Consider the following 26,368-nt stretch of genomic DNA (forward strand, 5'->3'; position numbering starts at 1 on the left):
CTCCCAGCCGCTCCGGCTGAGGTCTCCCACCCAACCGGCCGGCCCAGGGCGCCCTCTTGTATGACCCCCGTCACTGTCTGAACTGACCCAGCAGGAGGTGCGCAGGGGACCCACGGCCCCGCAGAGGGCCCGCAGGGCGGGGTCGGGCTCGCCCCCACCCCCCCACGGCCCCCTTGGGTGGCAGCGCGGGGCGGGGACGCGGAGCCACGTCCACAGGACTAGGCCGCTGAGCCCGGGGCCCGAGGCGCCTTGCCCCGCAGATCCGGGGTCGCCGGCGCTCGGCGCGCGCCGGCGTGTTATTGTGCTGGGGCCAGGGCTGGAGCCGGGGCCGGAGCCGGGGGCGCGGCCGGGGCGGGGCCGGGGCGGGGCGCGGCATCCTCTGCGCCCCAGGCCGGGCCCGCGCACCCGGATTGGCTCCCGGCTCGGGGGCGCGCGAGAGCGTGGCGCGCGCGGCGGGCAGGTCGGGGGGCGCGCGCGGCGCCTCCAGCGGCCGCGGAGGAGCAGAGGGAGGAGGGAGAGGGCGGAGGGAGACGGAGAGGAGGAGGTGCCGGCGGCTCCCTGCAAAGCGGCCTTATTTATCTGGGCACAGTCTCGGCCTCCCCGGTGGGAGGCTCGGGGCAACCGATCCTCTCCCACCGGGGAGCTCCTCTCCCAGCGCGCGGCCGAGGGGCCCGGCCAGGCCCGGGCGCGGGGCGCGGGGCGCAGGCCAGCTCCTCGGCCGCCCGCCCGCCGCCGCCTGCGCCCATGCCGGGCTCCACCTGACGGGACGGGGCCGGGCACACAGCGTGGCATGAGCCAGGACCCCGGCCAGAGGTGAGGTGCGCGCGCGCCTGGACTGCGGGGAGGGGAGGCGCCCGGCACGCCACCGCGGCGGCCACACGGCGGAGGGGGTCGGCGGGGTGCAGGGAGGGGGGCGCCTTGGAGGGCTCCGGTGGCGGCAGCCCCTTCCCGCGGCCGCTGCGCCTCCGGACCTGCCATGCGCCCGGCGGTCGGTGGCCGCGTCCCACCCACTGGCTGGGCCAGGGCCGGGGTCGGTGCCAGGGAGCCCAGGGGTCCAGCTCCCAGCCCCGACCGCCGGCTAGGTTAGGGCCGGCCGCTGCCTGCGCTCTGCCCCCCTCCCCCCAGTCCCATGAGCTCCTGGGCCTACTGACAGGTGGGAGCTGGGACTCAACTCAGGAGGATTCCTGGTCTGGGGGCCTCCCCTGAACCCCTTTTGGGAAGGGGGGATGGTAGTGCAGGGCCAGCCTGGAGGGAGCCACCGTGCCCCAAGGAGAAGAGCAGGCCAGGGGTGGCCAAACTCTCTCTCAGCCGACTAGACGGGCCTGAAAAGGGAGCTGGGCAGCTCAAGAGGCCCTGTGGCCCCCTTGGAGGTTGAGTGTGTAGAAAGTCCCCCACCCATCCCCACGGAAGGAGAGCAGTCCAGGCTGCTGGACCTTCAGGGGCCCTGTGGCCCCGTGGCCACTCCTCCCAGCCTCTGTGCAGGCAGCCCTGCCTCAGTAGGGAGAGCAGATGGCGATGGGGCTCCAGCTGCCCCCCCAGTCCCCTCCTCCACCTCCACTGCCTCCTGGGCCCTCTCTCTCAGTCATCCCTTCAGCCAAGTGCTGGACAGCAGCCTCAGGGCAAACAATTGGTTGGAGAGGGAGTCTGAGAGGTTTGGGAGCACACGGGACCGAAGTCCCCAACAGTGTCCAGAGGCCTGATGGCCACAGAGCCTGGCTCACTGGCAGGAGGAGGCTCCGGCTGGAGCAGGAGCCATTGGGGAGGAGAGGAATTTGAGCCGTAAACATAGGCTGCACAGGCCCCAGGGGACCCCAGGCCTCGCCGGCTTCCCTAGCACAGTCTCCCCTCGCTGCAGCCAGGCTGGGTGTTGGGGTCCACACGGCTGGGCCTCCTGGACACCGCCACCCCTTGGCCCACTGCCCAGGCACTCGAGCATGTCCTGCTCCCACTAGGTGGAGGGAAGAAGTGTCCCCTAGAGTGGGGGGACCCGGGCACTGAGGCCCAGGAAGCCCCTGGCTGCAGAGAGTAAGGACATATCTCCACCCAGCAGCGGGGAGGGGCTCTTTGGCACCCCTCGGGTTCCTGCGCCCCTGGCTAGTTCGTGAGGGAGGAGAGCCAGCTCCCGCAGAGGATGGGTGGCCCCGAGCCCTCCCCCTAGGGTGCCAGGTCAGCCTCAGGTCAGTGCGGTGTGGAGCAGATAAATCCACACCCTGGCAGGAGGGAGCCCGGGAGGGGTACTGGGTGCAGAGGGGCCGCACTGAGGCCCAGAGCCCATCCTCTGGGCCCCAGGACTCTCGTTCCTGGGCCCTGCAGCACGGTGGGGGGTGGGGGGCAACCTGCACCCCCAAGGTGCCTCGGGGCCGGGGGCGGAGGAGAGTGCTGCTGTTATGACATGTGCAGGGTGGCAGGGAGGGGAGCGAGCCTGAGTCACAGGCCCAGCGTGGAGCTTGCCAGCCTGTATCCCCTTCCTGAGCTGCCCCAGATGTCCCCCCAGGCCCCGGGGCCGCCCCCAAGGCTGAGCCGACGCCTCATAGGCCCTCCAAGGGCAGGAGGACTGTTCAGTGCAGGTCCTGCCGGGGTCAGGGGGTGCTGACCCTGGCCTGGTGCTCCTGAAGATGGAGTGTGAGGGCTGGGGGGCAACCCCCTAAGCTGGGGGCAATGAGGAGGGTCTCACAGCTGGGACAGTCCAAAGGAAGGGTCTTCCCGTGGTGGCTGTGCAGCCTGTTGCCTCGGAGAGCAGAGTAGGGGCTGGCGGGGGCGCTGGCTGGGGGCAGCTCTCAACGTGACCGCCAGCCCCGCACCTAGGTGAGGGGGACCCAGAGAGGCAGAGCAGGCCAGAGCGTGGTCGAGGGGCACAGATGGGGCACCTGGCCCAGGTCACCCTCTGGGTAGCAGCCAGACCTGGGGTCCTGAGATCAAATCCCAGGTTTGTGCAACTTTTGGAAAAGGCTCTCTGAGCTGGCTGTCCCCGCTCGAGGTCAGGCTGTGGGTGGAGGGGGCAGGCAGCCGGCCTCCCTCCCTCCCCTCAGGGGGGGCCGGCTCCTGAGGGGGCCTCAGCTAGAAAGCAGGTGTGTGCTGCCTCTTCCTGGCCTGCGAGACTCCACGCACCCCCCATCCCCATCCCGCCCACTGCCTCATGGTCTCAGGACCCTTCTCAGAGACTCTGGCACCCACCGACTATGATGGGCGCCCCAACCCCAGTGGCCTCACTCCCTTGTGGGCACTCGCCATGGTCATAACTAGGGTTAGCCTAGGAAACTCCTCCCCACTGACAGCTTCGCCGCTTACATCTGACCCTCCTTCAGGTCCCGGGACCTCTGGCAGCTGTGCCCTTTTCTGGCCCTACTACCTGGGCTGCTGCACCTCGTTTCTTCATCCATTTGCTCATTCATTCATTCGTACATTCAGCAAGCCCCAAACATGGTGCACCTGTCCTCAAGGGCCCCCAGGCCAGAGGGAGCGGCCACCACGGGGACAGTGATGGCTCTCCTAGGCAATGAGAACAACCCGAGTTGGCTCTCAGAGGGGAGGCAGGGCAGTGCTCCCACCAAGACCTGAGGGTGGCAGAGGAGCGGCTCCGAGCGGCGAGGAGGGAGCGGGCCCCTAAGCAGGAAGAGGCACAGGCAGGGCAGAGAGGGGAGCAGGGGGCTGGCCGGCTGGACCATGGCGTGGAGCCCGGGGAGGGGCAGGCACGGAGGCCGGGAGGCGGGCACGCTGGCACACAGGGTCTGCACTGGCTTGGCCTGCAGAAGAGGCAGCCCCTTGGGGGATCTCAGCGCAACCATCTGTGGGCCACCAGCTTGGTAGCTGCTGAGTGCCAGGGCCCCCCAGGAGCTCCCGGCCGCCCCTCCCCCATGCACTCCAGGTCTGCTTGAGCCCCCGTGCTCCCCTGTGAGTCTGCAGGGGACGAGGCGGAGGCCAGGGCCAGCTCTCCCCAGTGGCGCCTGGACCCAGCTCTGGCTGAGGCGGAGGGAGAGGGAAGCTGTCTCCCTCCTTCCCTTGGGGTGAGATGGGGCCTCCTAGCCTTCTGCAGTCTCCCCTCGGAGGGGACCGCCTCCAGAATTCCACTCTCCCCAACCCAGGCACAGCAGGCCGGGGGATGAGACTGAAAATAGCGCAAGCTTGGCTGTCTTTTAAGGAAGTCTCTCCTCCCAGCACCCACTTTGGAGGGGTGGATCCCAAAAAGAAGGGCAGCCTGAATGGTCTTGCAGCTGCCCCCGCCCCTCCTGGCAGGACACTCCAAGTTGGCCCCGGGGTTCTGCTGGAGTGTGCTGGGCAGTCACGGTGGCCCAGGGAGCGTGGGCACCTGTACTCCTGGGTGGTGTGGCCAGGGCCAGGTGAGGGGGATGTTCGTTTAAGTGCCCCCAAAGGCTTTGACTTGCAGGAAGGACCCCCAGCCCAGGAGCCACCTGGGAGCTCAGCTGCCTCCTCAAGCCCCGGCCCTGGTCCAGGGTGCGTCTTTGAGTTTTGCGGCCCGCAGAGGGGGGCGGTGGGGGCAGTCAGGGCCAGGTCTCAGGAAGCATCTGGGGTGCAGCGGTCTCCCGGTGCAGGATGGAGAAGCAGCAGGGCCACCTCTGTCGGGAGGCAGCTCGGCCTAAAGGCACGGGGTGAGGCCCCCTCAGGCCAGGGCTGTGCTTGCTGGCGGCAGCCGCAGAACCCTGTCCTCCAGGCTGGGGTGGGGGTGACCCTTCTTGGCCTGTTCTTCCCTCTGCCGGCTCTCTGGCCCCACCTGAGGTCTGGGGGCAGGGCTGGGGCTGCGGGCGCGCGCAGATGCGAGCATGCAGCACCCCCGCCTCGGTGCTCCACGTGCGCCCGGGCCGGGAGCGTCTTCTGCCTAAATCGGCAGCTCCTTGGGTTATTTCTCCCTAGTTCCGCCTCCGCCACCTCCTCCCGATCCTAGCCGGAGCGGGCGGCTTCTCCGCCGCCCCCGGCCGCGGGGCCCCTCCCTGCTGAGCTGGGCTCGCCTGCCCGGGAATCTGCGGCGCCGCTGCCCGCGGTGGAGCCGGCCGGGGCCTGGTCCCCGCGCACGCGCGCAGCGGCGGCCGTGGTCGCTGTCCATGGTGCTGCGCCGTCCGGGAGCAAGACGCTTGGGGACCGACCGGGTGTGCAGGCCCGGCTGCCTCTCCAGCCCGGCGCGGTCCCTGGGAGGGCGCTGCCCGGGCAGCCCCACTCTTCACCTCCGGGCTGGGGGCCTCAGGGGCCTCAGGCTGTCCCTCCACCAAGCACTGTGGACCCTCTGCCGGGACCTGAGGCGGCCCCTCCATCGGACAAGGCCCCTTGTGCCCCCTCCACCCCCCACCACTGTGGGCACATGTGTCCCCTCTCGAGCCTCGGGTTCCTTGCCTGGAAATGGGATAACCATGGTGCCCCCCCCTCGAGCTGCCGCGTGGTTTCAGTGCGTGATTTGCTCTGTGGCCCACACACAAGTTGTGGTGGGTCCATTGGCCAGTGCTGGACGTCCACTGCCTGCGGGGGAACAGCGCTGGTGGGCAGTCCCCTTCGGGCAGGGCCCAGCCCCGGCTGGGGGTGGGCGGGCAAGGCTCCCTGAGCCTGGAGGTCATGGGGAGACCCACACCACGTCTCTGCCCCCTCCCCACAGATGTGGAATCTGGGCAAGGGCCCCCTCTCCAGGGAGCAGAAGCAAAGTTTGGCAAGGGCTGCAAGGAATGCCCACCCTGGGAAGTTTGGGCCGATGGGAGGGACCCGTTTCTGTGTGTGTGGGGGGGGGCTAGGAGTGGGCCTCAGACCAGCTCTAATCTCTGGTGAAGCAGCAATCATTGGGGTCTGTGAGTGCCCACGCAGGTTTGCAGGGACGAGCATGGGCATCCTGGGCAGGGTTCCGGGGTCACCTCCAAGCCAAGGAAGATAGAACCTGCTCTGCCCTCGGACCTGGAGAAATAACCTCGACGCCACTTCCTGTGCAAGTGCTTCCCGCGAGCCAGCACTCGCTTAGCGTTTCTCACACCTGCCTCCGGGGAGGCAGCAAAGCCACCTCCACTGGGCTCAGAGGTGAGGAGACTGAGGCTCAGAGAAGGCAGTGGCTCACCAAGATCACAGGTCCAGGGTGGGGCTGGCCCCAGAGCCTGTTGATGGACGCTTCCTTGCTGGACACGTGGGGCTGGGGTGGGCGAGAAGCGAGTAGGCATGTGGGGCAGATGGTGGAGCCATGGGGGCTCGCTGCCTTCCCCCCATGCCTGTGCCCAGTTCCCTCTGCCATCCACAGCCCGGAGGCCTGGTCCCAGCTCAGACTGTAGACAGACTCACGGCCCTGAGCCCACACGCATCCTTCTGCAGCCAGCTTAGGCCCAGGGCCCCAGCCTTGGTTCCCTCACCTGTACAATGGGGTCACAGCCTCACCCTCACTGGGTCTCGTGGAGGATTGAAGAGATGATTCATGCCCTTTCTTTGGCAGCTCCTGAGCCACAGAAACTCTGTGGGTGTTAAGATTTAGAGGGGTCGGGGCCTGGAGGGCACCCCAAGCCCTTCCTCCAGTTCCCCACACCCTGCCCAGCAGAGTGAACAGCACAGGCCCTGAAGGGAGCTACTATGTGGCAGGCCTAAGGTGGGCACCAAAGGAGCAGAGATGAAGGGTGCAGCAGCCCCCCGCCCCATTTCTTTGACTTTCTCCACCTCCGTTTGCTCAGCTGTAAAATGGTAACCAAACTGCCTGCGTGTCAGGAAGGGTCTGTGAGCAGGTGCGGGGGCGCGCCGCAAGCAAACAGTCAGTGCTCAATGCATGTCATGGCCAGCCCTCCCAGTGGAGCTCGCAGGGAGGGGGTGCTCATGTGCTTTCCTCCAGGTGGGTGCAGGGAGCGCCGTGGGAGGGCAGGAGTGAGCAGGCGCCTCACTTTTCTCCTCCTGGCCCTTGTACAGAGCGAGCGGGGAAGATGTCGAGCCCGGGCATCGACAGCGACCCCAAGCCTCCGTGCTTGCCTCGCAACGGCCTGGTGAAGCTGCCGGGCCAGCCCAACGGCCTGGGCGCGGCCAGCATCACCAAGGGCACGCCGGCCGTCAAGAACCGCCTCTGCCAGCCGCCTCCCCCGCCCGCTCTCCCGCTGCCCAGCCTGGCTGCCCCACCGCCCCGGGCCGCCCTGCCCGGGGGCCCGTGCCCCCCAGTGGGGCTCCCCCTCAGTGGACCGGCCTCGGCCCCAGCCTCTGGGCCCCCGGCAGAGCGGCCGCCTCTGGCCACGGATGAGAAGATCCTCAACGGCCTGTTCTGGTACTTCTCGGCGTGCGAGAAGTGCGTGCTGGCACAGGTGTGCAAGGCCTGGCGGCGTGTGCTCTACCAGCCCAAGTTCTGGGCTGGCCTCACGCCTGTGCTGCACGCCAAGGAGCTCTACAACACGCTGCCCGGGGGCGAGAAGGAGTTTGTGAGCCTGCAGGGCTTCGCGGCGCGCGGCTTTGAGGGTTTCTGCCTGGTGGGCGTCTCGGACCTGGATATCTGCGAGTTCATCGACAACTACACGCTCTCCAAGAAGGGCGTCAAGGCCATGAGCCTCAAGCGCTCCACCATCACCGATGCCGGCCTGGAGGTGCGCGCGCCCCGGGCTGCAGGCTGTAGGGGTGGGGTAGGGAATGGAAACGCAGGCCCCTCGTGGAAAAGGAAGGATTTCGAGGTGACGACGGCAGAGCACTAGCCCACCGAGGGCCCTTCTGAACGAGGGGGTCTGTGCGCTGCCTGAGTGAAGCTGGTCCCCAGATGCAGGAGGAGGGGAGGGCTGGCGAAGGGTTCTCGGGAGTGCAGGTCAGGGGAGCAGCTGGGCAGCCGGTCCCTCCCGCAGGGTCAGGCCTCTGCGGCTTGTGGCGCTGAAGGGCAGCTCCCCGAAGCACGCCCACCGGCCAGGCCCAGGATTCCTGGGCTCCCCGCAGTGCTGCCCCTCTGTAGGATGCTGTCGAGCGGCACTCACGCATGTCGGGTGCTTGGCCGACTTCATCTGGCTGAGGGTTAGTGCGTCGGCACCCGAGAGGTCCCAGCTTCCCTCCCCCCAGCGCACGCCCTGTGCCCATCTCATCCCGCACCCACGGCGCCTGCAGGTGATGCTGGAGCAGATGCAGGGTGTGGTGCGCCTGGAGCTGTCGGGCTGCAACGACTTCACCGAGGCGGGGCTGTGGTCCAGCCTGAGCGCGCGCATCACGGCGCTCAGCGTCAGTGACTGCATCAACGTGGCGGACGACGCCATTGCGGCCATCTCGCAGTTGCTGCCCAACCTGGCCGAGTTGAGCCTGCAGGCCTACCACGTGACGGACACGGCGCTGGCCTACTTCACGGCGCGCCAGGGCCACAGCACGCACACGCTGCGCCTGCTGTCCTGCTGGGAGATCACCAACCACGGGGTGGTCAACGTGGTGCACAGCCTGCCCAACCTCACGGCGCTCAGCCTCTCGGGCTGCTCCAAGGTCACCGACGACGGCGTCGAGCTCGTGGCCGAGAACCTGCGCAAGCTGCGCAGCCTCGACCTGTCGTGGTGCCCGCGCATCACCGACATGGCGCTGGAGTACGTGGCCTGCGACCTGCACCGTCTGGAGGAGCTCGTGCTCGACAGGTGCGCACGCAGGGGCGGGGCCAGCCCGGTGGGTCGGCGTCCTCGGAGCCGGAGGCGCCTGGGAGGGACGGGGTGGGACCGTCGTGGAGGTGGGCCTCGGGGCGCGTCCAGGCGGGGGCTGGAGCCTGGGTGGCGTGTGTGTGTGTGTGTGTGTGTGCGCGCGCGCTGAGGGTGGGGGAGAGTCCTGGAGAAAGAGGCTTAGAGGGCTGCTTCCGGCCTTCCCGGCTCTGGTCTGCCCACAGGTGCGTCCGCATCACGGACACCGGCCTCAGCTATTTGTCCACCATGTCGTCACTCCGCAGCCTTTATCTGCGATGGTGCTGCCAGGTACCAGCCCTCCGCACCTCTGGGGATGGGGGAGGATTTGGGGGACTGAGGGCAATCCGCAGACCCTGCTCCCGGACCCACTTGGAGAGTAGGGAATTCGGGGTTCCCACTTCACCCAGTGGCCACCTCAGGGGGGCTTATGGGGTCCCCAGGCCCTCGCCGGCACTCCCAGTTGCCTCCTGGCCCCGTGGGAAGCTAAGAAACCCTGGTTTCGAGCCCCGCCTCCAGCAGCTCCAGCCTGGTGGCCCCCACCCCGGCTCCAAGCGGAAACAGTTGACGGGCTCCCCTCTCGCCCAGGTGCAGGACTTCGGGCTGAAACATCTCCTGGCCATGAGGAGTTTGCGTCTCTTGTCTCTGGCAGGTGAGACCCTGGCCTCCCCCCTGGACAGTAACTAGCCCCCTCCCCCACCAGGTCCGGCACCCCACCCCAGCCCTGTCGGGTCCCTTGTGTTGTTTCACTCGTGGGACTGGCTCGTCGTCCCAGGTGCGAGCCAGAGGAGGGAGGAGACGCGGGGCAAGCCCTAACGCCGCCAGGTCTGGGGTCCTGCCTCCAGCCCTTCCCCAGGCGGCGGCGGCTGTCAGATAAGCCGGCCCCGCCCGGCCCCGCCCGGCCCCGCCCAGGCCCTGCCCCCGCTGGCTCACCGAGCCCTCCTGCCCCAGCCATGCCCGCCCCACTCATTGAACCCCGCCCCTCCACCGCCCACTGAGCGCCGCCCCGCCGCAGGCTGCCCGCTGCTGACTGCCACGGGGCTGTCCGGCCTGGTGCAGCTGCAGGAGCTGGAGGAGCTGGAGCTGACTAATTGCCCCGGGGCCACGCCCGAGCTCTTCAAGTACTTCTCGCAGCACCTGCCCCGCTGCCTCGTCATCGAGTAGCGCCGGGCCCCGGAGCCCGGCCTCGCCCTGGAGAGGGTCGGGAGCGCCGCTGGGCCGCCCCCCACCCTCCGGCCCTGCCCCGGGGCGAAGGCGGGGTGAGATGAGGGAAGCCCCCCGCCCCGCCCCCCACCGCTGCTCTCCCGGCCCCGCCCGGGCTGGGAGGGGCGGCGGCGGGGCAGCCCCAAGCACGCACGCACACTCGGGGTCCTTGTGCATGCCCCTCGCGCCCGCACTGCACGCCCGCCCTCCGCCGCGCCACAGCCGCCGCCATCACTCGTCTACTCGCCGGGCGGGGGCCGGGGCTCGGCCTGGGCGCGCTCTGAGCTCGCCAGACGGCTGCCCCGACCGCCTTCCCCGCCCTTCCCCCGCTCTTTGTCTCCCGCTGCCCCACCCCCCATCCCGGGCAGGGCCCAGGGGAGGGGGGCGGGTCCCCCAGGACACGGGGCCGAACAAGCCCCAAGGGCTTCCGCATCTTCCACTGCAGCGCGCCTGGAGCCCTCCGAGGGGGGGCGAAGGGAAACAGGCCACCCCCAAAGCCATGGCCCGCGAGGTGCCCACGTCCCCCCGCCCCCCCCACCCCATGCCAGCCTGACCCCAACGGCCTCCCCTGTGTGGGGCAGCCTCCTGGCTGCCTCCCTCCTTCCTCTCCCCCTCAGGCCTACAGGTCCTTAGGCCCTGGCCAGCTGGGGCAGCAGTGGGTTGAGAGAGGGGACAGCTCATCTGACGATGACACTAGTTCTGCCCAGCTCTGACCCACCTCAGCCCAGCGTGGCACAGCCCCTTTGAGGGTAAGCCAATGCCTCAGAGCCTGCAGGCCCCAAAGGCGGGCAGCCCCAGGAGGACCGCGCAGCTCAAGCCCTGCTGCAGCCAGCAGGGCTCAGGCCTGTCCACGCCCTGCCTCCCCCTGGGCAGGAAGGAGCTGCATAAGTGGGCCTGGCCAATGCTCAGGGCCAGCGCCGGCCAGCAGCACCATCTTCCAGTGGCCAGCATGCCCTCTGCCCCGAGGAGGGAGGGCTCCTTCTACCCCCACCCCCACCTCAGCCCTCCCCAGCTTCCCAAGCCTCTGCCTGCCCAATGGGTTCTGACCAGGCTCTGTCCCATCCCAAGACATTGGGAAGTCCAGGGGGATGCTGGCACATCTTGGCGATTGCTGAGGAGGGGGCTGGGACCCCTTTCCAACTTTGAGCCCCAGAAGCTACACCCCCCACCCCCCATCTAGGGACATCCCCTTATCTGGTTGGAGAGAGTAACCCGTTTCCAGAGAGCCAGAGAGTGTGAGAGAGAGAAAGAGAGTGAGAGAGAGATGCTGTTGAAGCAGAGAAATGGTCAACAGCCCAAAGATTTCCATGCCCCTTGGAGTGCCGGCCGGTGGCTCCGGGGCTGAAGTGGTCAGGAGCCGGTTCTTCAGTCCCTCCTCCCTGCACCCCCTAGGGGGGAGGGGGGGCTGTCCATTTGTCCAAAGTATTAATGCAACTGAAGCTGTGATATTTCCAACAACTGTAGGAGGAAAAATTAAGGGGAGAGAGGAAAATAAACCAACCAACCCCTAAAATCATTTTCTTATTGTACATAACGACCTCATTCTCCTGTATATGCGGAAGATATAACCTTATATTTGGTAAGTGTTTCTTGTGCTATTTTATCACGTGACCTGTTTATAAAAATATATATTAAAAAAGTTGTAAAAACGTGTGTCTGAGTTGTTGCTAGGTCATGAGACTGTGATGGGGGAGGCGGACTTGCTCCAATGGTCCAGTCTCCGTGGACTCTCGGGGACCTCTCAGCTCCACGGACCTTGTCCTGTCCGCAAACACGTGGAGGCCGCGCCCCCCACGCCAGGCTGGGAGCAGAGCAGTGAGGCCCTGACCTCCTGCTGCCCAAGGGGAAACAGACATGGAGTCACTGCACACCTGCCCCCAAAGCGCCTTGGGCCGCCCCTCGGGGCGCAGGAGCCTTCCCTGCTGCGCATGCGGAGGTCGAGGCCGCAGCTCTCCGAAGGGTCACTCAGCGCACCTCGGGCGGGGCCTGGCCTGCGCCCAGCAGAGAAGGGAGGGTCGTGGGCGGAGGCTGCACGTGAGGAGCCAGCGGCCCGGGCCTCCGAAACAGGCCGTGGAGACGCCGCGGAGGCGACGGTGACCGCACAGCCACGCCCGACGCGGGGCCAGCGAAGGCCTCTCCGAGGACGCGGTGTCTGAGCGACACCCCGGCCGGGGGAGCGGGGAGGACAGCCTCTGGGGGAGGCCCGGACGTCCTGCGGCCGCAGGGAGGGGAGGGCTGCGCCGCTGGGCTAGGCGCCGGGCACGAGGCCCAGGGTCGGGGTCGGGGCCGGGGCCAGGGAAAAGCTGAGGTTCGAGAGGCGAAACCTCGGCTACCAAGGCGGAACCGCCAAGCGCGGAGACCCCGCAGCCCGGAACTTTTGTGACGAGTCCCGGAGTCCGCGTCCGCTTCCGGCGAGGGGCGGGTCTGAACGGACCGCTTCCGGTGCGGCGGTTCCTGACTGGCCCGGCCGCTTTAGCGAGTGGCCGCGGATCCCGGGCAGGGCAAGGCCGCCTCGCCGCCCTGCGCCGCCTGCGCGGCCCCCGCCTCGCGTCCCTTCAGTCCTCCAGAACCCTCAGCCGCTCCGCAGCTTGGTCCGCGAGGCCCCTCTGTGCTGGGCGCGCCTCTGTCGGCCGTGTCCTCCAGGCCGCTCTAGCCCACCAGCCCCTCTCCTCTTTGGTCCTGTCCCTGCCCAGTCGGGCGGAACGCTGAAGGGGATTGACCGAGGGCCAGTGACTGCCCTGGGGAGAGGGCGCCTGGGCTGGGACTGGGTCTTCCTCGGACGTCTGTCACAGTGGCCACTGTGGCTAACTGACCGGCCCATCCAGGGGGTGAGGGGGTCTGACGGACTCCAGTGAGTCTGAACTGGCCTGGCAGACGGACTGGGTTACCGTGGTCAGCCCTGGACTGGCTCACCAGACTGACCAGCCTGGCCAGGTCTAAGCAGTTGAGAGGGCCCGGGCAGAGTGAAGGGTCTGAACTGTCAGACACAACCAAACTGACCGGGCCAGCTCACTTTTCTGACCCCCTGCCCCACTGTCTACGCAGCCATGGAGAAGATGTCCCGCGTGACCACAGCCCTGGGGGGCAATGCGCTGACAGGACGCACCATGCACTGCCACCTGGACGCGCCGGCCAACGCCATTAGCGTGTGCCGTGACGCGGCCCAGGTGGTCGTCGCGGGCCGCAGCATCTTCAAGGTGTATGCCATCGAGGAGGAGCAGTTCGTGGAGAAGCTGAACCTGCGTGTGGGCCGCAAGCCCTCCCTCAACCTCAGCTGCGCTGATGTGGTCTGGCACCAGATGGACGAGAACCTGCTGGCCACAGCTGCCACCAACGGGGTGGTGGTCACATGGAATCTGGGCCGGCCATCCCGCAATAAGCAGGACCAGCTGTTCACAGAGCACAAGCGCACGGTGAACAAGGTCTGCTTCCACCCCACCGAGGCCCACATGCTGCTCAGCGGCTCCCAGGACGGCTTCATGAAGTGCTTCGACCTGCGCAGGAAGGACTCTGTCAGCACCTTCTCTGGTGAGGCCCGCAGAGGCAGGTGGATGGGCAGGAGGGCGGGGAGGTAGGTTCGCATCTCCGTAGGCGGCCCAGCCTGTCCAGGCCTGCTGAGGCCTCCCGTGCACCTCTAGAGGGTTCCCAGGAGGAAGGGCCGCTGAAGACTGGTGACAGTGGGTGCGGCTCAGGAGGGGCAGGGCAGGGGCAGGCCTGGTTGAGGTGGGAGGGACAGCAGGGAGTGGCTGCAGCTCCAGTGCCTTTGGGGGGGTGCAACCTGTAAGGAGAGAGAAGATGATGGGGTGAACTGGGTGGTAATGGGGAGAGGTGGGGCCAACCTCATGAGCCGTTGAGGCAGGAGGCAGGATCAGCCGAACTGGGTGACCAGAGTGTTCACATGGCTCCTGCTTCTCTCACCCCTGAGTTCCAGGTTGCCTTCTGCAGGATGTCTGCCGGGACCTCCAGGGATGTGAGGGCATGGGGTGCATTGCCAGGGTTCCCGGTAGTTTCCCTATTAGGCCCAGCTCCCTGACGATGGGACCTGAGTTAGCTCTCTCTTGTCCATCTCAATAAGACCAAGTGAAGCACAGGGCAGAGCCCTCAGGAGCCTCAGAGAGCTTGGAGGTCTCCTAACACAGACTTGAGCCCCCTCTGTTGAGAGAAGGTTGGGCCCTGCCTTCGGGGGCTCCTGCTGTGAGGAGGGATTGGAGCCGACCAGGCAGTGCAACTTGAGGTGGAAGGGTCTGGGCAGAAGCTGGGGACACCCTCTGTAGCACCACCTGTGCCTCCTGTAGGGGTCTCAGGACCCCCAGGGAAGATAGGACAGGAGGCTGGGTGTGGCTAGAGGTCCTGAGGCTGAGCCACAGCTTTGCCTAAGTACTGACACCAGATACAGAATCCGGGGAAGAGTGCGTCCCCGGATCTTGTGTCAGAAACCCCACAGGATCACGCCTCCCTGCCCTGGGCCCTGTCTGCCCTGTGAGTCTTCTTCCCTCAGACATCACCCACAGCCGGTCCTGAAGGGCCCATGGCCACTGTGCAGGCTTTGCCTTCAGCCACTGCCCTCCCTGTGCCCCTGTGAACTGGCCCCCTCATGGTGCCCTCCCTGGGTGTTCCACCATAGGCCAGTCCGAGAGTGTGCGGGATGTCCAGTTCAGCATCCGGGACTACTTCACCTTCGCCTCCACCTTTGAAAACGGCAACGTGCAACTCTGGGACATCCGGCGGCCAGACCGCTGCGAGCGGATGTTCACAGCTCACAACGGGCCCGTCTTCTGCTGTGACTGGCACCCCGAAGACAGGTGGGGACTCAGGGTGGGCTGGGCTGGAAGGCAGGGGTGGGGTGGGGCTCTCACGGTCTCAAGACCTGTGAGGTGAGCGGGTGAGCAGCGGCAGGACATGAGGTGTCCTGGCCTCTTGCAGGGGCTGGCTGGCCACAGGCGGGCGTGACAAGATGGTGAAGGTCTGGGATGTGACCACGCACCGCGCCAAGGAGACGCACTGCGTGCAGACCATCGCTTCAGTGGCCCGCGTTAAGTGGCGCCCAGAGTGCCGCCACCACCTAGCCACGTGCTCTATGATGGTAGACCACAACATCTACGTGTGGGACGTGCGCCGGCCCTTTGTACCAGCCGCCATGTTTGAGGAGCACCGTGACGTCACGACGGGCATTGCCTGGCGCCACCCGCACGACCCCTCCTTCCTACTGTCCGGCTCCAAGGACAGCACACTGTGCCAGCACCTCTTCCGCGACGCCAGCCAGCCCGTGGAGCGCGCCAATCCCGAGGGCCTCTGCTACGGTCTCTTTGGGGACCTCGCCTTTGCTGCCAAGGAGAGCCTGGTGGCCACTGACTCGGGGCGCAAGCCTTATGCTGGCGACCGGCGCCACCCCATCTTCTTCAAACGCAAGCTGGACCCTGCCGAACCCTTTGCCGGCCTCGCCTCCAGTGCCCTCAGCATCTTTGAGATGGAGCCTGGTGGCAGCAGCATGAGCTGGTTCGTGGACACAGCTCAGCGTTACGCACTGGCCGGCAGGCCACTGGCCGAGCTCTGCGACCACAATGCCACAGTGGCCCGGGAGCTGGGTCGCAACCAGGTGCAGGATTGGGGCCTCGGGGATCAGAGGGGCAGGAGGGGGCTCCTCTGATGGCTGTGCCCCACCCCTGCCCTGGCCTGCTTCTCTCACGCACCAGTCCACATCACCTGCATCCGCCTCGGTGACCTGAGGGTGGTGATGCCCCACAGCAGAGTGGAACAGACCCCAGTGCTGTCCTCAGGCTGCAGAGATCTGAGGGGTCAATTCCCCTGTTGCTCAGTTCTTGCAGCAGACGTCCCTAGACATCGGGGCCACTGTCTAGGAGGTGCACATGGCCCCCCTGGCCCGAGCCCCAGGCTGCTTCCCGCACCCTGTCTCCACTGCCGCCCTGGCCCCTGGGTGCTTTCCATCCTCAGAGCCCACGCTGGCCATGCCCCTTCCTGGTCTGTCTCTACTGCTGCCACGGGAGCAAGGCTGGGATTTTCATCCTTCCTGTGAGCCTCGGTTTCCCTTCTGGAGACCCAGGACACTGGGCCTCCGGGCAGCTGAGCCCTGCGGACATTGGCTATCTGGTACAGGGGTGGTGTGGGTGCTGGGGGCACTGGTGTGACTGGTGCCTGCCCGCAGGTGGCCCAGACGTGGACCATGCTGCGGGTCATCTACTGCAGCCCTGGCCTGGTCCCCTCCTCTAGCCTCAACCACAGTGTGGGCAAAGGCAGCACCTGTGGCCTGCCCCTCACAAGCAGGTAGCTGTCCCACAGGCTCTCGGATAGGGTGGGGGGCTGCCAGTGCTTGAGCCTCACCAGGCTCCCACCACCAGCTTGGCTCTTCCCTGCCCTCAGCTTCAACCTAAAGGACATGACCCCAGGGCTGGGCAGCGAGACCCGGTTGGACCGCAGTAAGGGTGATACACGGGGTGATACGGCTCTACTCGACTCCTCGGCAACGCTCGCCACCAACGAGGGTAGGGTGGGAATGCCAGGGGGAAGGGGGGCGCTGGGCCATTCCAGAATGAGCCACCCCTTCACTGCCACTCCCTCCCCATGGAGCAGACAACGAGGAGACTGAGGGCAGTGACGTGCCTGCTGACTACCTCCTGGGCGATGTGGAATGCGATGAGGACGAGCTGTACCTGCTGGACCCAGAGCACACTCACCGTGAGTGGGGGGCACTGGGCTGGGCTGGGGGGATGGGGAAGAGGCTCAGACCCTGCAGACCCCTGCCCGCTGCCCCATAGCTGAGGAGCCTGAGTACGTGCTGCCCCAGGAGGCCTTCCCGCTGCGCCATGAGATTGTGGACACCCCCCCCGGGCCGGAGCACCTTCAAGACAAGGCGGATTCGCCACACGTGAGTGGCAGTGAGGCCGATGTGGCCTCCCTGACACCCGTGGACCCCTCCTTCTCACTCATCTCCATCTCGCACGCGCTGTATGACAGCCGCCTGCCACCCGACTTCTTTGGTGCGCTGGTGCGTGACATGCTGCACTTCTACGCAGAGCAGGGCGACGTGCAGATGGCCGTGTCCGTGCTCATCGTGCTGGGTGAGCGTGTGCGCAAGGACATCGATGAGCAGACGCAGGTGTGACTTGGGGAGGGCCCCTGGGACAGCCGCTGCCCTGGCCGCTCCTGCATGGCCTTGTCCTCCTGAGCCCCTCCCTGGTTGGTACCCATTGATGGGGCAGTTCAGGGGCTGCACACCACAGTGTGGGATCAAAACCAGGGGCTGCCCCCAGCCGGGGCCTAGATGCCTGGGGGCTGTGACATCGCTGATCCCCCTCCCTGGGCTGCCAGGAGCACTGGTACACGTCCTACCTGGACCTGCTTCAGCGCTTCCGCCTCTGGAATGTATCCAATGAAGTGGTGAAACTGAGCACCAGCCGTGCCGTGAGCTGCCTCAACCAGGCCTCCACAACCCTGCACGTCAACTGCAGCCACTGCAAGCGGCCCCTGAGCAGCCGGGGCTGGGTCTGCGGCAGGTGGGACCATGCTGCAGGGGCAGGGCGGGGCGGGGCGCGCAGGCAGCGCAGGAGCCCCGCTGAAGTGCCCCCTGCCCCCCAGGTGCCACCGCTGCGCCAGCATGTGTGCCGTCTGCCACCACGTGGTCAAGGGCCTGTTCGTGTGGTGCCAAGGCTGCAGCCACGGCGGCCATCTGCAGCACATCATGAAGTGGTTGGAGGGCAGCTCCCACTGCCCGGCTGGCTGCGGCCACCTCTGCGAGTACTCCTGACTCGGTGTTTGGGGGACTCCGGACCCTGCCCCGTCAGGTCGGGGCAGTTCCTTCAGAGCTCGAGAGCAGGCCGCCTGGGCGGGCCTGCGGGGCACCTCTTGTCTATATCCTGTGCCCAGGGTGGAGGGGCTGGAACTTGTGAATCAATAAAGGAGCGCGAGCCGCTGTCCAGGCTTCCTGTCCCCCGGACGCGCCGTGCGACGCTGGCGGTCGTGTCGCCATGGTAACTGGCACCTGCCAGTAGGCGCGGAGGAGCTTTCGCTGCGCCTCCAGGAAGTGCTCCTGCCGGGCGGCGGGCCAGGAGAGGCCGCTTCCGGAGCGGCGCTGGCGCGCCAGTTGCCACGACAATGGAGCTCTCGGCCAATGGTTTTGGTTCCTGCAGCGCGGCCGGAAGTTCCCGGCGTGCCCCGCGGCGGGAATGCGGCGGGGCGCGCCGGGTGGCGGCGAGCGCGGGCTTATGGCGCCGGGCGTGCGGCTGCTTGTGCTACTTGCGCTCTGGACGCCGGCGGCTGCGGGGAGGCCCGGCTCCGGGGAGGCGGGCGACGGGGGCTGGTGAGCCGCGACGGGGCGGAGGGTGGCCTGGAAAGGGCATACGGGCAGGGGCCGGCGGCGCTGACTTGACTGTGCCCATAGGCAGTGGGGTCGGCCGGGGGCGCCGGCAGCTGTGGCCGAGGAGGAGCGCTGTACAGTGGACCGCCGGGCCGATCTCACCTACAGCGAATTCCTGCAGCGGTACGCACGCCCTCTCCCCCTCCCCCCAAGGCCGCCCTCGGAGCCAGTCGTGGCTCGCGGGCGCCGCTGACAGCTGGTTACACGCTCGTTTCGGGCCCATTTGCCCGAATCTCCCTGGGCCAACCTCATAACCTCGATGCCTATTAAATGCGTGTCGGTGAAGGCGGTGATGGGCACGGGTCAGAACTAGCCGTGACCCTGTCCTTTTCAGCTATGCCTTCGTGAGACCCGTCATCTTGCAGGGCCTTACAGACAATTCGGTAAGTGCTTCAGCCATCCTGGGTAGCTCTGGCCGGTGCTGGGCCCCACCACTAAGCCGTTTTCCTTCCTGCAGAGGTTCCGGGCCGTGTGCTCCCGCGAAAAGTTGCTGGCTTCCTTTGGGGACAGCATGGTCCGGCTGAGCACTGCCAACACCTATTCCTACCAGAAAGGTGAGCTCCCCCACGCCGCGGCTTGCCCAAGCCTCTCGGAAGCAGGACTAGCCAGGCCTAACTGGCCTCTTTGTCTGTAGTTGATCTGCCCTTCCAGGAGTATGTGGAACAGCTGCTGCGCCCCCAGGACCCCACTTCCCTGGGCAATGGTGAGCCAGACCTGGGGGAAAAAGGTGGTGGTGGGGGACACTTGGAGGACCCCAGGTGCTAGGACTCTTGCATCTGATGTCTTCCTGGGTGGCAGATACCCTGTACTTCTTTGGGGACAACAACTTCACTGAATGGGCAGCTCTCTTCCGCCATTACTCCCCACCCCCTTTTGGTTTGCTGGGCACCACTCCTGCTTACAGCTTTGGAATCGCAGGTGAGTGGTCCTTTGAGACTAAGGGGTCTATGCATTGGGGGGGGGGGTCAGCATGGTCATTAACTGCTACTGATTCACTCCACAGGAGCTGGCTCTGGGGTGCCCTTCCACTGGCATGGGCCCGGGTACTCGGAAGTCATCTATGGTCGTAAGGTCAGCGTGGGATGGGGGTGGTGGCGGGGACTGAGGTTGGGAGCTCACTGGCCACCAGAGCTCAGGAATGATTTCGCAACCTTCAACCCCAGCGCTGGTTCCTGTATCCCCCAGAGAAGACACCAGAGTTCCACCCCAACAAAACCACACTGGCCTGGCTCCAGGATGTGTATCCAGCCCTGGCGCCCTTGGAACGGCCCCTGGAGTGTACCATCCGCCCTGGCGAGGTCTGTGGTTGCCCTGAGGGGGCCAGGCCAGGCTGAGGCCCTGACTCATCCTGGCCCCTCCTCCTGTGTACCAGGTGCTGTATTTCCCTGATCGGTGGTGGCATGCCACCCTCAATCTTGACACCAGCGTCTTCATCTCTACTTTCCTTGGATAGCACCTGCCAAGCCTCCCACAGCCAGCATGTGCCCACGTAGTGCTCACAGACTTTATTCCAGGGCAGTGGCGGTGGTGGCCCCAGCCCACCCAACCCTTGCCTGCTGTTTTGGGCCTGAGGGAGATGGGGGAGGCTTACACCCTAGCTGAGCGCAAACAGTCCAGAGCCAACAGCAGAACGAATGGCGGAGGAGGCAGGTGAGGGACTGGGATCCAGACACCCAAACTATGTACAGAGACCGGGACCCGGGTCCTGGGCTAGGGTGCAGTGAGTGCGGGGAGTGGCCCTTGGTGGGTCCTCCCTCAGTAATCCTCCACCCAGCCGTTCTCGGAGACAAATGCATCGATGACTTCCTTCATGGCCAGGTTGGGGATGAGCTGTTCCTGGGTCAGGGGGCTCCGGGTCACAGGATCAAAGTGGCCCACACGCTGCAGTGACAAGAGGGCCCAAGGGTGCTCAGCTGGCCCCCCTGGGCAAACTGTTGGCTCCAACCCTGCTGCCCTGCCAGGCCTCACCTGCAGGTGCTCCTCGATGTCCTTGCGGTCATAGGTGATGCCACTTGGTGTGATGCATGGCTCCCGCATCAGCTCGAAGCTGATCTTGCCACACAGGTAGTCAGGGATATCACGCTTCTGTGGCACACGGGAGGGATCAGGGCCTGGGGAGGGGACACTGTTCCATCCCCTGCCACCTGCAGGCCCCAGGGCACAGAGCAGCCTCAAGCCTCACCTTTCTCTTCTCATCCACCTGCGAGAAGAGCTCGTCCATGTCTGCCAAGTATTTGTCCTGCAAATAAACACAAAGCTGTGCAATGGCCGGACACTGCAGCTCCCTTCCCCCTGTGCGGGCCTCATGGGCTGGTGGCACGCTCACGTGCTTGGCCTCGATGCAGGCCTGCTGGGCCCGGATGTGGCCATCATCCTCATCACCCTCGTGGCTCCGCCGACATTCTTCCAGTTCCCTGGGGGTCGACCAGGAACTAGTCAGAGATGGGTCTGGGCAAGAGAAGTGAGACCACAACTCCAGCCTCAGGGTTATAGCCCAGACCTTGTCTCCTTTGCTTTCTGCTCGCCAGCACTGATCTCCCATAAACATTTCTGTTTGTGACTCAGTTAACCTCAAAAGTGGGTGATGGGCTAGAGGAGGGCCTGCCCCACCCACCTCTCACGCTCAGCCATGATGAGGCGTGTCAGGTATGAGTGCAGCTCGTTCTCTTGATGGACGCGCCGCTCTTCCATGCTGTTCCAGCGCTTCTTCTTGGCAATGCGCAGAGCACTGGGGATATCATCCCCAAAGTTGAGCCGCTGCTCCTTGGCCAGATTGTACGCTGGGGGAGTGGAGGTGCAAGTCACCTTCTGGCCACCCACCCACCCAGTCCCAGACTGAGGCGCCCTTGCAGCCAGCCTGTTGGCCCACCTCGCTGCAAATTTGCAATGGCTTCGTCATAGCTCTCCATCTCCAGCTGGCACTGACCCAGGAAGAAGTGCGCCTTCACAGACTGCCCATCCAGCTCCAGAGCGCGACGGCAGTCAGCCAATGCCTGCTCAAGCTGCTGCATCTTCAGGTAGCACAGGGCCCGGTTGGTGTAATACACAGCCACCAGGGGGTTCCGTGTCTGGGGACCAAGAGCTGGGTCAACTGGCATGAGGGAGTGAGCTCAGTCTGGGACCTCTGCCCCAAAAAGCTGATGCCCTGCTGCCCCTGGTTCTGTCCCAGCTATAGGGTCCATAACTGGGTGAAAAAAGCTTGAAGCTTCTAAGCTGCCAAAGCTGTTGGGTCAGGACCTGCTGAGGGTGGAGTCTGGCCTGAAGCTTGACAGCCTATCCTGGTTTGACCCAAACTGATTTGGTAACTGAGTTTCCAAACCTATAGGGACCCACGGGGTAAGAGTTCCCAGCTTCCAAACCAGCCGGCCCCAGGTACCCTGAAGCCTAACCCACGAGCGCCGGTCTCGACAGCCCCGGCCTCTGCCCAATGACAACAAGAGGCTTACCTAGTGCTCGGGGCCCATGTCCCGCAGGTAGGAGCCGAGATCCTCGGCGGGACCGGCTGGGAGGCCGGCTAGGGGATGGTGCTGGATGCGGGGTGGAGCCGGGAGCCCCGCCCCTCGCCCCCATCCCGACCTCGATCCCGTCCGGGCCCCGGCGCACTCACGATGGCGCGGCCGTAGCAGGCCGCTGCCTCCGGGTACTTGCGGCCCACAAACAGCCGGTTGCCCTGCTCCTTGAGCTCCTGCGCGCTCGGGCTCTTCTCAGGGCTTCCGCCGCCCAGCCGCGCGCCGCTCTCCTTCTCCTCCTTGCCCTTCATGGCGCCGCGCGGCCCGGCCTGGGCTCCGCGCCCGGCCCGCCCTGCACCCGCCGCCCGAGGCCCCGCCGAAGCCCGGGATCCACTCGGGCCAGGTCTACGGAGCCGCCACCGGAACTTCCGGCCGCGCGGGGGCGGGGCCGCGCGTGCGCGACGCGCCTCGCGACGGGGAGGGGCTACGCGGTAGCTGCCGCCGAGGAGAACGTGGCGGCCGCGAGGGTCGCCTGAGGCCCCGAGGCTGAGGCGGCTGGGCTGCCCGACCCCCGCCTGACGCCACGAGTACTTTTTCTCGAGGCTCGTGGGCTGCACGCGTGCACGGAGCCGCGCTTCCGAGGCTCCTCGGAGTCGACCCCGCCTCCCATCGGAGCCCCGCCCCCCGATTGGACCCTCCCCCCGCGAAGCCCCGCCCCGGCGCGCAGACTCGCTGCGCGCCCTCCTGCGGGCGGGATGGGGTGGCAGGCGGGGCGCACCCCGCCGCCCGGCTCCCGTGATCCCGTCCAGGCATCCGGAGAATTCGCCGCGGTCCTCGAGGCCGGCCAACAAGCGCGTGACCCGAGGCGCACCGGAGCGGCCGGGGTCGAGGGAAAGGGCAGCGGGGGTGCAGCCTCGCCTCCCCAGTGCCCCACATGCGACCCCGGCCCGGCTGCCGCTCGTGCTCCATGGTGACCCCGAACTCGGCGCCGCCACCTTCCGGCCCTCGTGCCCGCCGGTCACGGAGGCCGTGGCGCGGCGAGGGCGAAGCGGCCGTGGGCAGCCCTCGTCACCGGCTGTTCGAGGGCCGAGGGCTTGGAGCAGGGGCGGCCTTCGCGGTGCCGGCGGAGGGGAGCAGGCGCGCCCGGGTTCCTTCTGCCCCTCCCAGCCGGAGCCTGGAAACCGCGGCCGCACCGCCCCGCTGCCCGCCCCCGGCTCCAGCCGCTTGGCGGTGGGCGCCGGACGAGTCCCCCAGCCCCGGCAGCGCCACCCGGTGCCGTGTAGAATATTTATTCGTTCTCCAAAAAGGCTCAGTCTGCAGGTCCCGGGGTGGGGCCGGGCCGGGGCCTCCTCGGGGGCCTCCCGCCCCAGGCTGCAGCGCTCGGCGGCCCGCCAGCAGGAGGGCACCGCTTCGGGGCGCACGCTCGGGGCGGTGGGCGCACTGCCCCCGCGCCTGCCCGGGGCCGCGACGTCAGGGCGGCGGGGGGACGTGGGCGCCTAGGAGGTCATAGGCGAAGACGTTCCAGAAAACGGCGAAGAGCAGGAAGGTGCCGTAGGCAAGCAGCACCACCCACCAGCCGCACTGGTCCCGCAGGCGCTCCTCGTAGCTGCGCAGGATGGTCAGCCCCATGCTCACGCCCACCACCGCGCCTGCCAGGTGCGCCATGAAGCTGGGCTGCGGGCCCGAGGCGGGCAGCGGCGGGGAGAAGCGCAGCCACACGGCCCGGCCCACCTCGGAACTCACTGCGGAGGCAAGCGCAGCGCTGGGGAGGCGCCCCGGGTGGGGGGCCCGCCCGCCCGGCAGCCCCCTACTCACTGCACACCAGCGCCAGCACCATCCTCAGCAGCTTGTAGGGACACCGCATGCCCGCCCAGTTCTGCCGGGGCAAGCATAGAGACGGCATCAGGCCCGGCCCCGCGGCCCCTTCCCGGCCCCCAGGCGCCCCCTTACCATGACAACGTTGGCCAGGTGCGCCGAGCAGAGCGCGTAGACACCGCCGGAGCCCCCTACCACGGGGGCCCGCATGTCGGTGATGGAGACGGTCAGGGAGCCTGCGGGCAGGAGAGGCCGTGAGGGCGGCCCGCGGGCGGGTGGGGTGCGCCCGTCCCCCCGCCTCACCTGCCAGCACGCCCGCCAGGTAGAGGAGGCTGATGCGCAGCAGCCCGTGCACCATCTCCAGCGGCACCCCGATCATCAGCTGCAGCAGCGCGTTGAAGCCCAGCTGCTCCAGCCTGGCCGCGCGGGGCAGAAGCACGCAAGGGTGTGAGGGGCGCGGCACTCTCGGTTGTCCCCGCCCCCCACCCCCGCTCGGCGGTGCCGACGCCCCCGCGGGTCCCACTCACCCGACGTGCATGAACATGTACGTGAGAAAGCGCCAGGCGCGCGCGCGGTGCCCGGGGTGGTACACGAGGGGGCTCTTCATGTACTCGGGGTGGTAGGTCTGCAGCACCCACTTGTTGAGGCGGGCCCCGTAGCACAGAAACACGACAATCTGGGGTGCGGGCCCGAAGGTTAGGGCATGCCGGGTGCGGGCAGCTCGCGGCCTAGGGGCGCGGCTCACCTGGGCGAGCGTGACAGAGGCCATGAACACGGGGGGCGGGCAGCTGCGGTGCCGGTAGAAGTACCAGCGGCGGTCCACCTCGCAGGGCAGGATCTCGTAGGCCACGTAGCGCACGAAGCGTTTGTAGACGCCCAGGCCCGGCTCGTCCAGCAGCCCATCCCGGGGCAGGGCCCGCTGCCCGTTGGCCATGGCGCGCTTGAAGCTGCTGGAGCGCTTGCTGCTGATCTGGGGCGCGGGGCCTGGGCGTGGGCCATGGTGCCCCTCCCGTAGCACCTCCCTGCCCAGAAGACCTCCCCAGCAGGAAGGGTGGGGAGGAAGGCACCCCTGCCCACCCCCGCAGCCCCCGCTGCCCGCCCCGCCTGGCACTGACCAGATCCACCAGCTCCTGGTAGCACACCTGGCCCTGCTCGTTGCTCTGGGCCAGGGCCACCAGCATGTCCAGTTTGGAGGGGTCCAGGGGCAGCTCATGGCTGTGCACCAGGCCAGCGAAGGTATCAGCACCAATGAAGCCTGTGTTCTCGGGGTCCAGTTGCTGGAGGGAGAGGGGTGACCAAGGCCTGAGGGCAGCCCGGCCCCCCACACCACAGGGGTGGGCCAGGTTCCGAGCAGTCCTCGGGCTCGGGGGGCTCCAGGGACTGCCTGCCTCAGCTCCACCCTGTCTCGGGAGGGGTGGGTCTCCCACTCATCCTCTTCTGGGGGCGCAAACGCAGGGGCCAAGGTCGCGCGGGAAGGGGACGGCGGGGTGCAGGGGCTGGGGGCTTGACGCTCTCGGGGGAGTCCCGCCGCAGCCGCCGGGAGGGCCTCGCGGGGTGGGCGTCGCCCCTGCCCCCTTTCCCACGCACCTGCTCCTGGATGAGCTGCAGCAGCGAGCTCCTGTCCATAGAGCCGGGCCGGGGCGGGCGGCCGCGGGCCGGGCCGGACTGCTCTGCGGTCTCCGCTCCGCCCCGGCCGGCCCGCTCCGCCTGCTCAGCTCGGCGCCGCCGCGCTGGGGGCCGCGTCACGGAGCCACCGCCCCGCCCGCTCCGTGCTGCACACGCCGCCCGCCGGCGCGCAGAGGCACCGCCCCGCATGCACGCGGCTCCCGCGCGCCGCCCGCCCCACCGCGGAGCCGGGTTGCAGCTTCGCCTCCCGCATTCAGCGGCTGAGATTGACTCAGGTTGCTGCGCCCTAGTCTCCTCCCGTGCTGCACCTGCCCAGTGTCCATCCTCCCCATCTCAGGGAGCCCCAGCCTCGGAGTGCAGTCATCTTCAGCAGGCAGCCTTCCTGGCCACCACTCCTCAGGCATCCGCGCTTCCCACTCCCTCTGGCTCATTTGCTCACTGGCTAGACCAGCCCCTGCTGGGTACCCCCACCCTATGCCTGGGAAGGCCACTGCTGCCACCCACGCGGGCCAGGGGAGGGGAGGCCGCGGGGCCCTGCTCAGCCAGCCCAGCCTGCCCCATCGTGGGCTCAGTAGCGTCCTTGCCACAGGTGCTGGACGGCCAACCTGCTGAGCCCCAGGGAACACCAGGGCCTGGCCCAGGGTTCTTAGGCAGGTCTGGGCCAGCAGGACAGAGTCCCAGGTAGGCAGGGCTGCAGCCAGAACTTCTGAAGGCCAGGCGGACAGACCCGGGTAGTAGTGTGACAGAGACCAAGGGGATGGGCAGCCATAGCAACCCCTCCACAGGCCAGTCGGAGCTCAGGGCTCACTCCCACTGGGGCCACTGCTCCAGGCTGCTGAGCCCTGGGCAGGAACATCAGGCCAGATGCAGCTTCCTGCTCACCCAGAAGCAGGCCCAGGGAGGCCAGCAGTGCAAGGGTCACAGTCAAGACCCTCCAGGACCAGCCCTGAGTGGCCCCACACGGCAGCTGCCCTCCCCAGCGGGTCACAGCACTTGGCTGGCTCAGGGGTCTGCCCAGCACAGGAGGGCACGGACAGGGCCAAGGAAGGGCCCTGGGGTGCAGAGGCAGCCCTGGCTCCTCCCCCTCCCTCTGCCGTGGGGTTCTGGGTGCCAGCCCCCAAGCACCGGGGCCAGCAGATAATGGCACTTGGCTTGGGCCAGGAACACCCAACGGGGCTGCTCTGCGAAGCTGATGGGCCCCCCTACCCTAAGCCAGCCCTCCCCTCAGCCAGGGGATTGTGACTGTCCTGTAGGAGGAATGGACAGCCCCTGGCCAGGAACCAGCTTGACCAATACTGATGGTGCCAGCATGAACAGAACGGCCC

General features: G+C 67.2%; 5 protein-coding genes across 8 annotated transcripts; 3 read left to right on the forward strand and 2 right to left on the reverse strand.

Annotated features, from left to right (window-relative positions):
- Positions 1-6,887: 6,887 nt before the first annotated feature.
- Positions 6,888-9,743, forward strand: FBXL16 (F-box and leucine rich repeat protein 16). The gene is made up of 5 exons (XM_077140361.1): positions 6,888-7,532; positions 8,035-8,543; positions 8,786-8,870; positions 9,168-9,231; positions 9,595-9,743. Exons 1-5 carry the CDS (start codon positions 6,888-6,890, stop codon positions 9,741-9,743), a joined length of 1,452 nt encoding a protein of 483 aa, XP_076996476.1.
- Positions 9,744-12,261: 2,518 nt separating this feature from the next.
- WDR24 (WD repeat domain 24) lies at positions 12,262-17,832 on the forward strand. 3 transcript variants are annotated; one of them, XM_077142291.1, is made up of 10 exons: positions 12,262-13,310; positions 14,407-14,584; positions 14,706-15,378; positions 15,946-16,064; positions 16,161-16,282; positions 16,371-16,475; positions 16,556-16,665; positions 16,819-16,896; positions 17,109-17,293; positions 17,376-17,831. In XM_077142291.1, the coding sequence occupies exons 1-10, from the start codon at positions 12,830-12,832 to the stop codon at positions 17,542-17,544; spliced, it is 2,220 nt and encodes a 739-aa protein (XP_076998406.1). In that variant the 5' UTR covers positions 12,262-12,829; the 3' UTR covers positions 17,545-17,831. The 3 variants fall into 3 exon arrangements, with proteins under 3 accessions (XP_076998406.1, XP_076998407.1, XP_076998405.1); XM_077142292.1 differs by lacking the exon at positions 16,556-16,665 and having other exon boundaries at positions 16,814-16,896; positions 17,376-17,832; XM_077142290.1 differs by having other exon boundaries at positions 16,556-16,896.
- A 118-nt stretch (positions 17,833-17,950) lies between these two features.
- On the forward strand, positions 17,951-20,420 carry JMJD8 (jumonji domain containing 8). The gene is made up of 9 exons (XM_077142295.1): positions 17,951-18,096; positions 18,178-18,276; positions 18,488-18,536; positions 18,611-18,707; positions 18,788-18,856; positions 18,952-19,071; positions 19,157-19,224; positions 19,317-19,451; positions 19,526-20,420. Exons 1-9 carry the CDS (start codon positions 17,963-17,965, stop codon positions 19,604-19,606), a joined length of 852 nt encoding a protein of 283 aa, XP_076998410.1. The 5' UTR covers positions 17,951-17,962; the 3' UTR covers positions 19,607-20,420.
- Positions 19,644-22,007, reverse strand: STUB1 (STIP1 homology and U-box containing protein 1). Of its 2 annotated transcripts, XM_077142294.1 has the most exons (7): positions 21,761-21,986; positions 21,023-21,221; positions 20,768-20,933; positions 20,480-20,567; positions 20,336-20,392; positions 20,122-20,238; positions 19,644-20,034 (listed from the first exon to the last, which is right to left on the reverse strand). In XM_077142294.1, the coding sequence occupies exons 1-7, from the start codon at positions 21,911-21,913 to the stop codon at positions 19,909-19,911; spliced, it is 906 nt and encodes a 301-aa protein (XP_076998409.1). In that variant the 5' UTR covers positions 21,914-21,986; the 3' UTR covers positions 19,644-19,908. The 2 variants fall into 2 exon arrangements, with proteins under 2 accessions (XP_076998409.1, XP_076998408.1); XM_077142293.1 differs by having other exon boundaries at positions 19,644-20,238; positions 21,761-22,007.
- A 1,029-nt stretch (positions 22,008-23,036) lies between these two features.
- Positions 23,037-25,109, reverse strand: RHBDL1 (rhomboid like 1). Its single transcript, XM_077140362.1, has 8 exons — positions 25,005-25,109; positions 24,533-24,694; positions 24,163-24,387; positions 23,945-24,093; positions 23,721-23,833; positions 23,553-23,653; positions 23,418-23,478; positions 23,037-23,344 (listed from the first exon to the last, which is right to left on the reverse strand). The coding sequence occupies exons 1-8, from the start codon at positions 25,041-25,043 to the stop codon at positions 23,073-23,075; spliced, it is 1,122 nt and encodes a 373-aa protein (XP_076996477.1). The 5' UTR covers positions 25,044-25,109; the 3' UTR covers positions 23,037-23,072.
- Between the last annotated feature and the right edge of the window lie 1,259 nt (positions 25,110-26,368).

The sequence above is a fragment of the Tamandua tetradactyla genome, chromosome 23 (genome assembly GCF_023851605.1).
Source record: "Tamandua tetradactyla isolate mTamTet1 chromosome 23, mTamTet1.pri, whole genome shotgun sequence".
Lineage (NCBI taxonomy): Eukaryota > Metazoa > Chordata > Mammalia > Pilosa > Myrmecophagidae > Tamandua > Tamandua tetradactyla.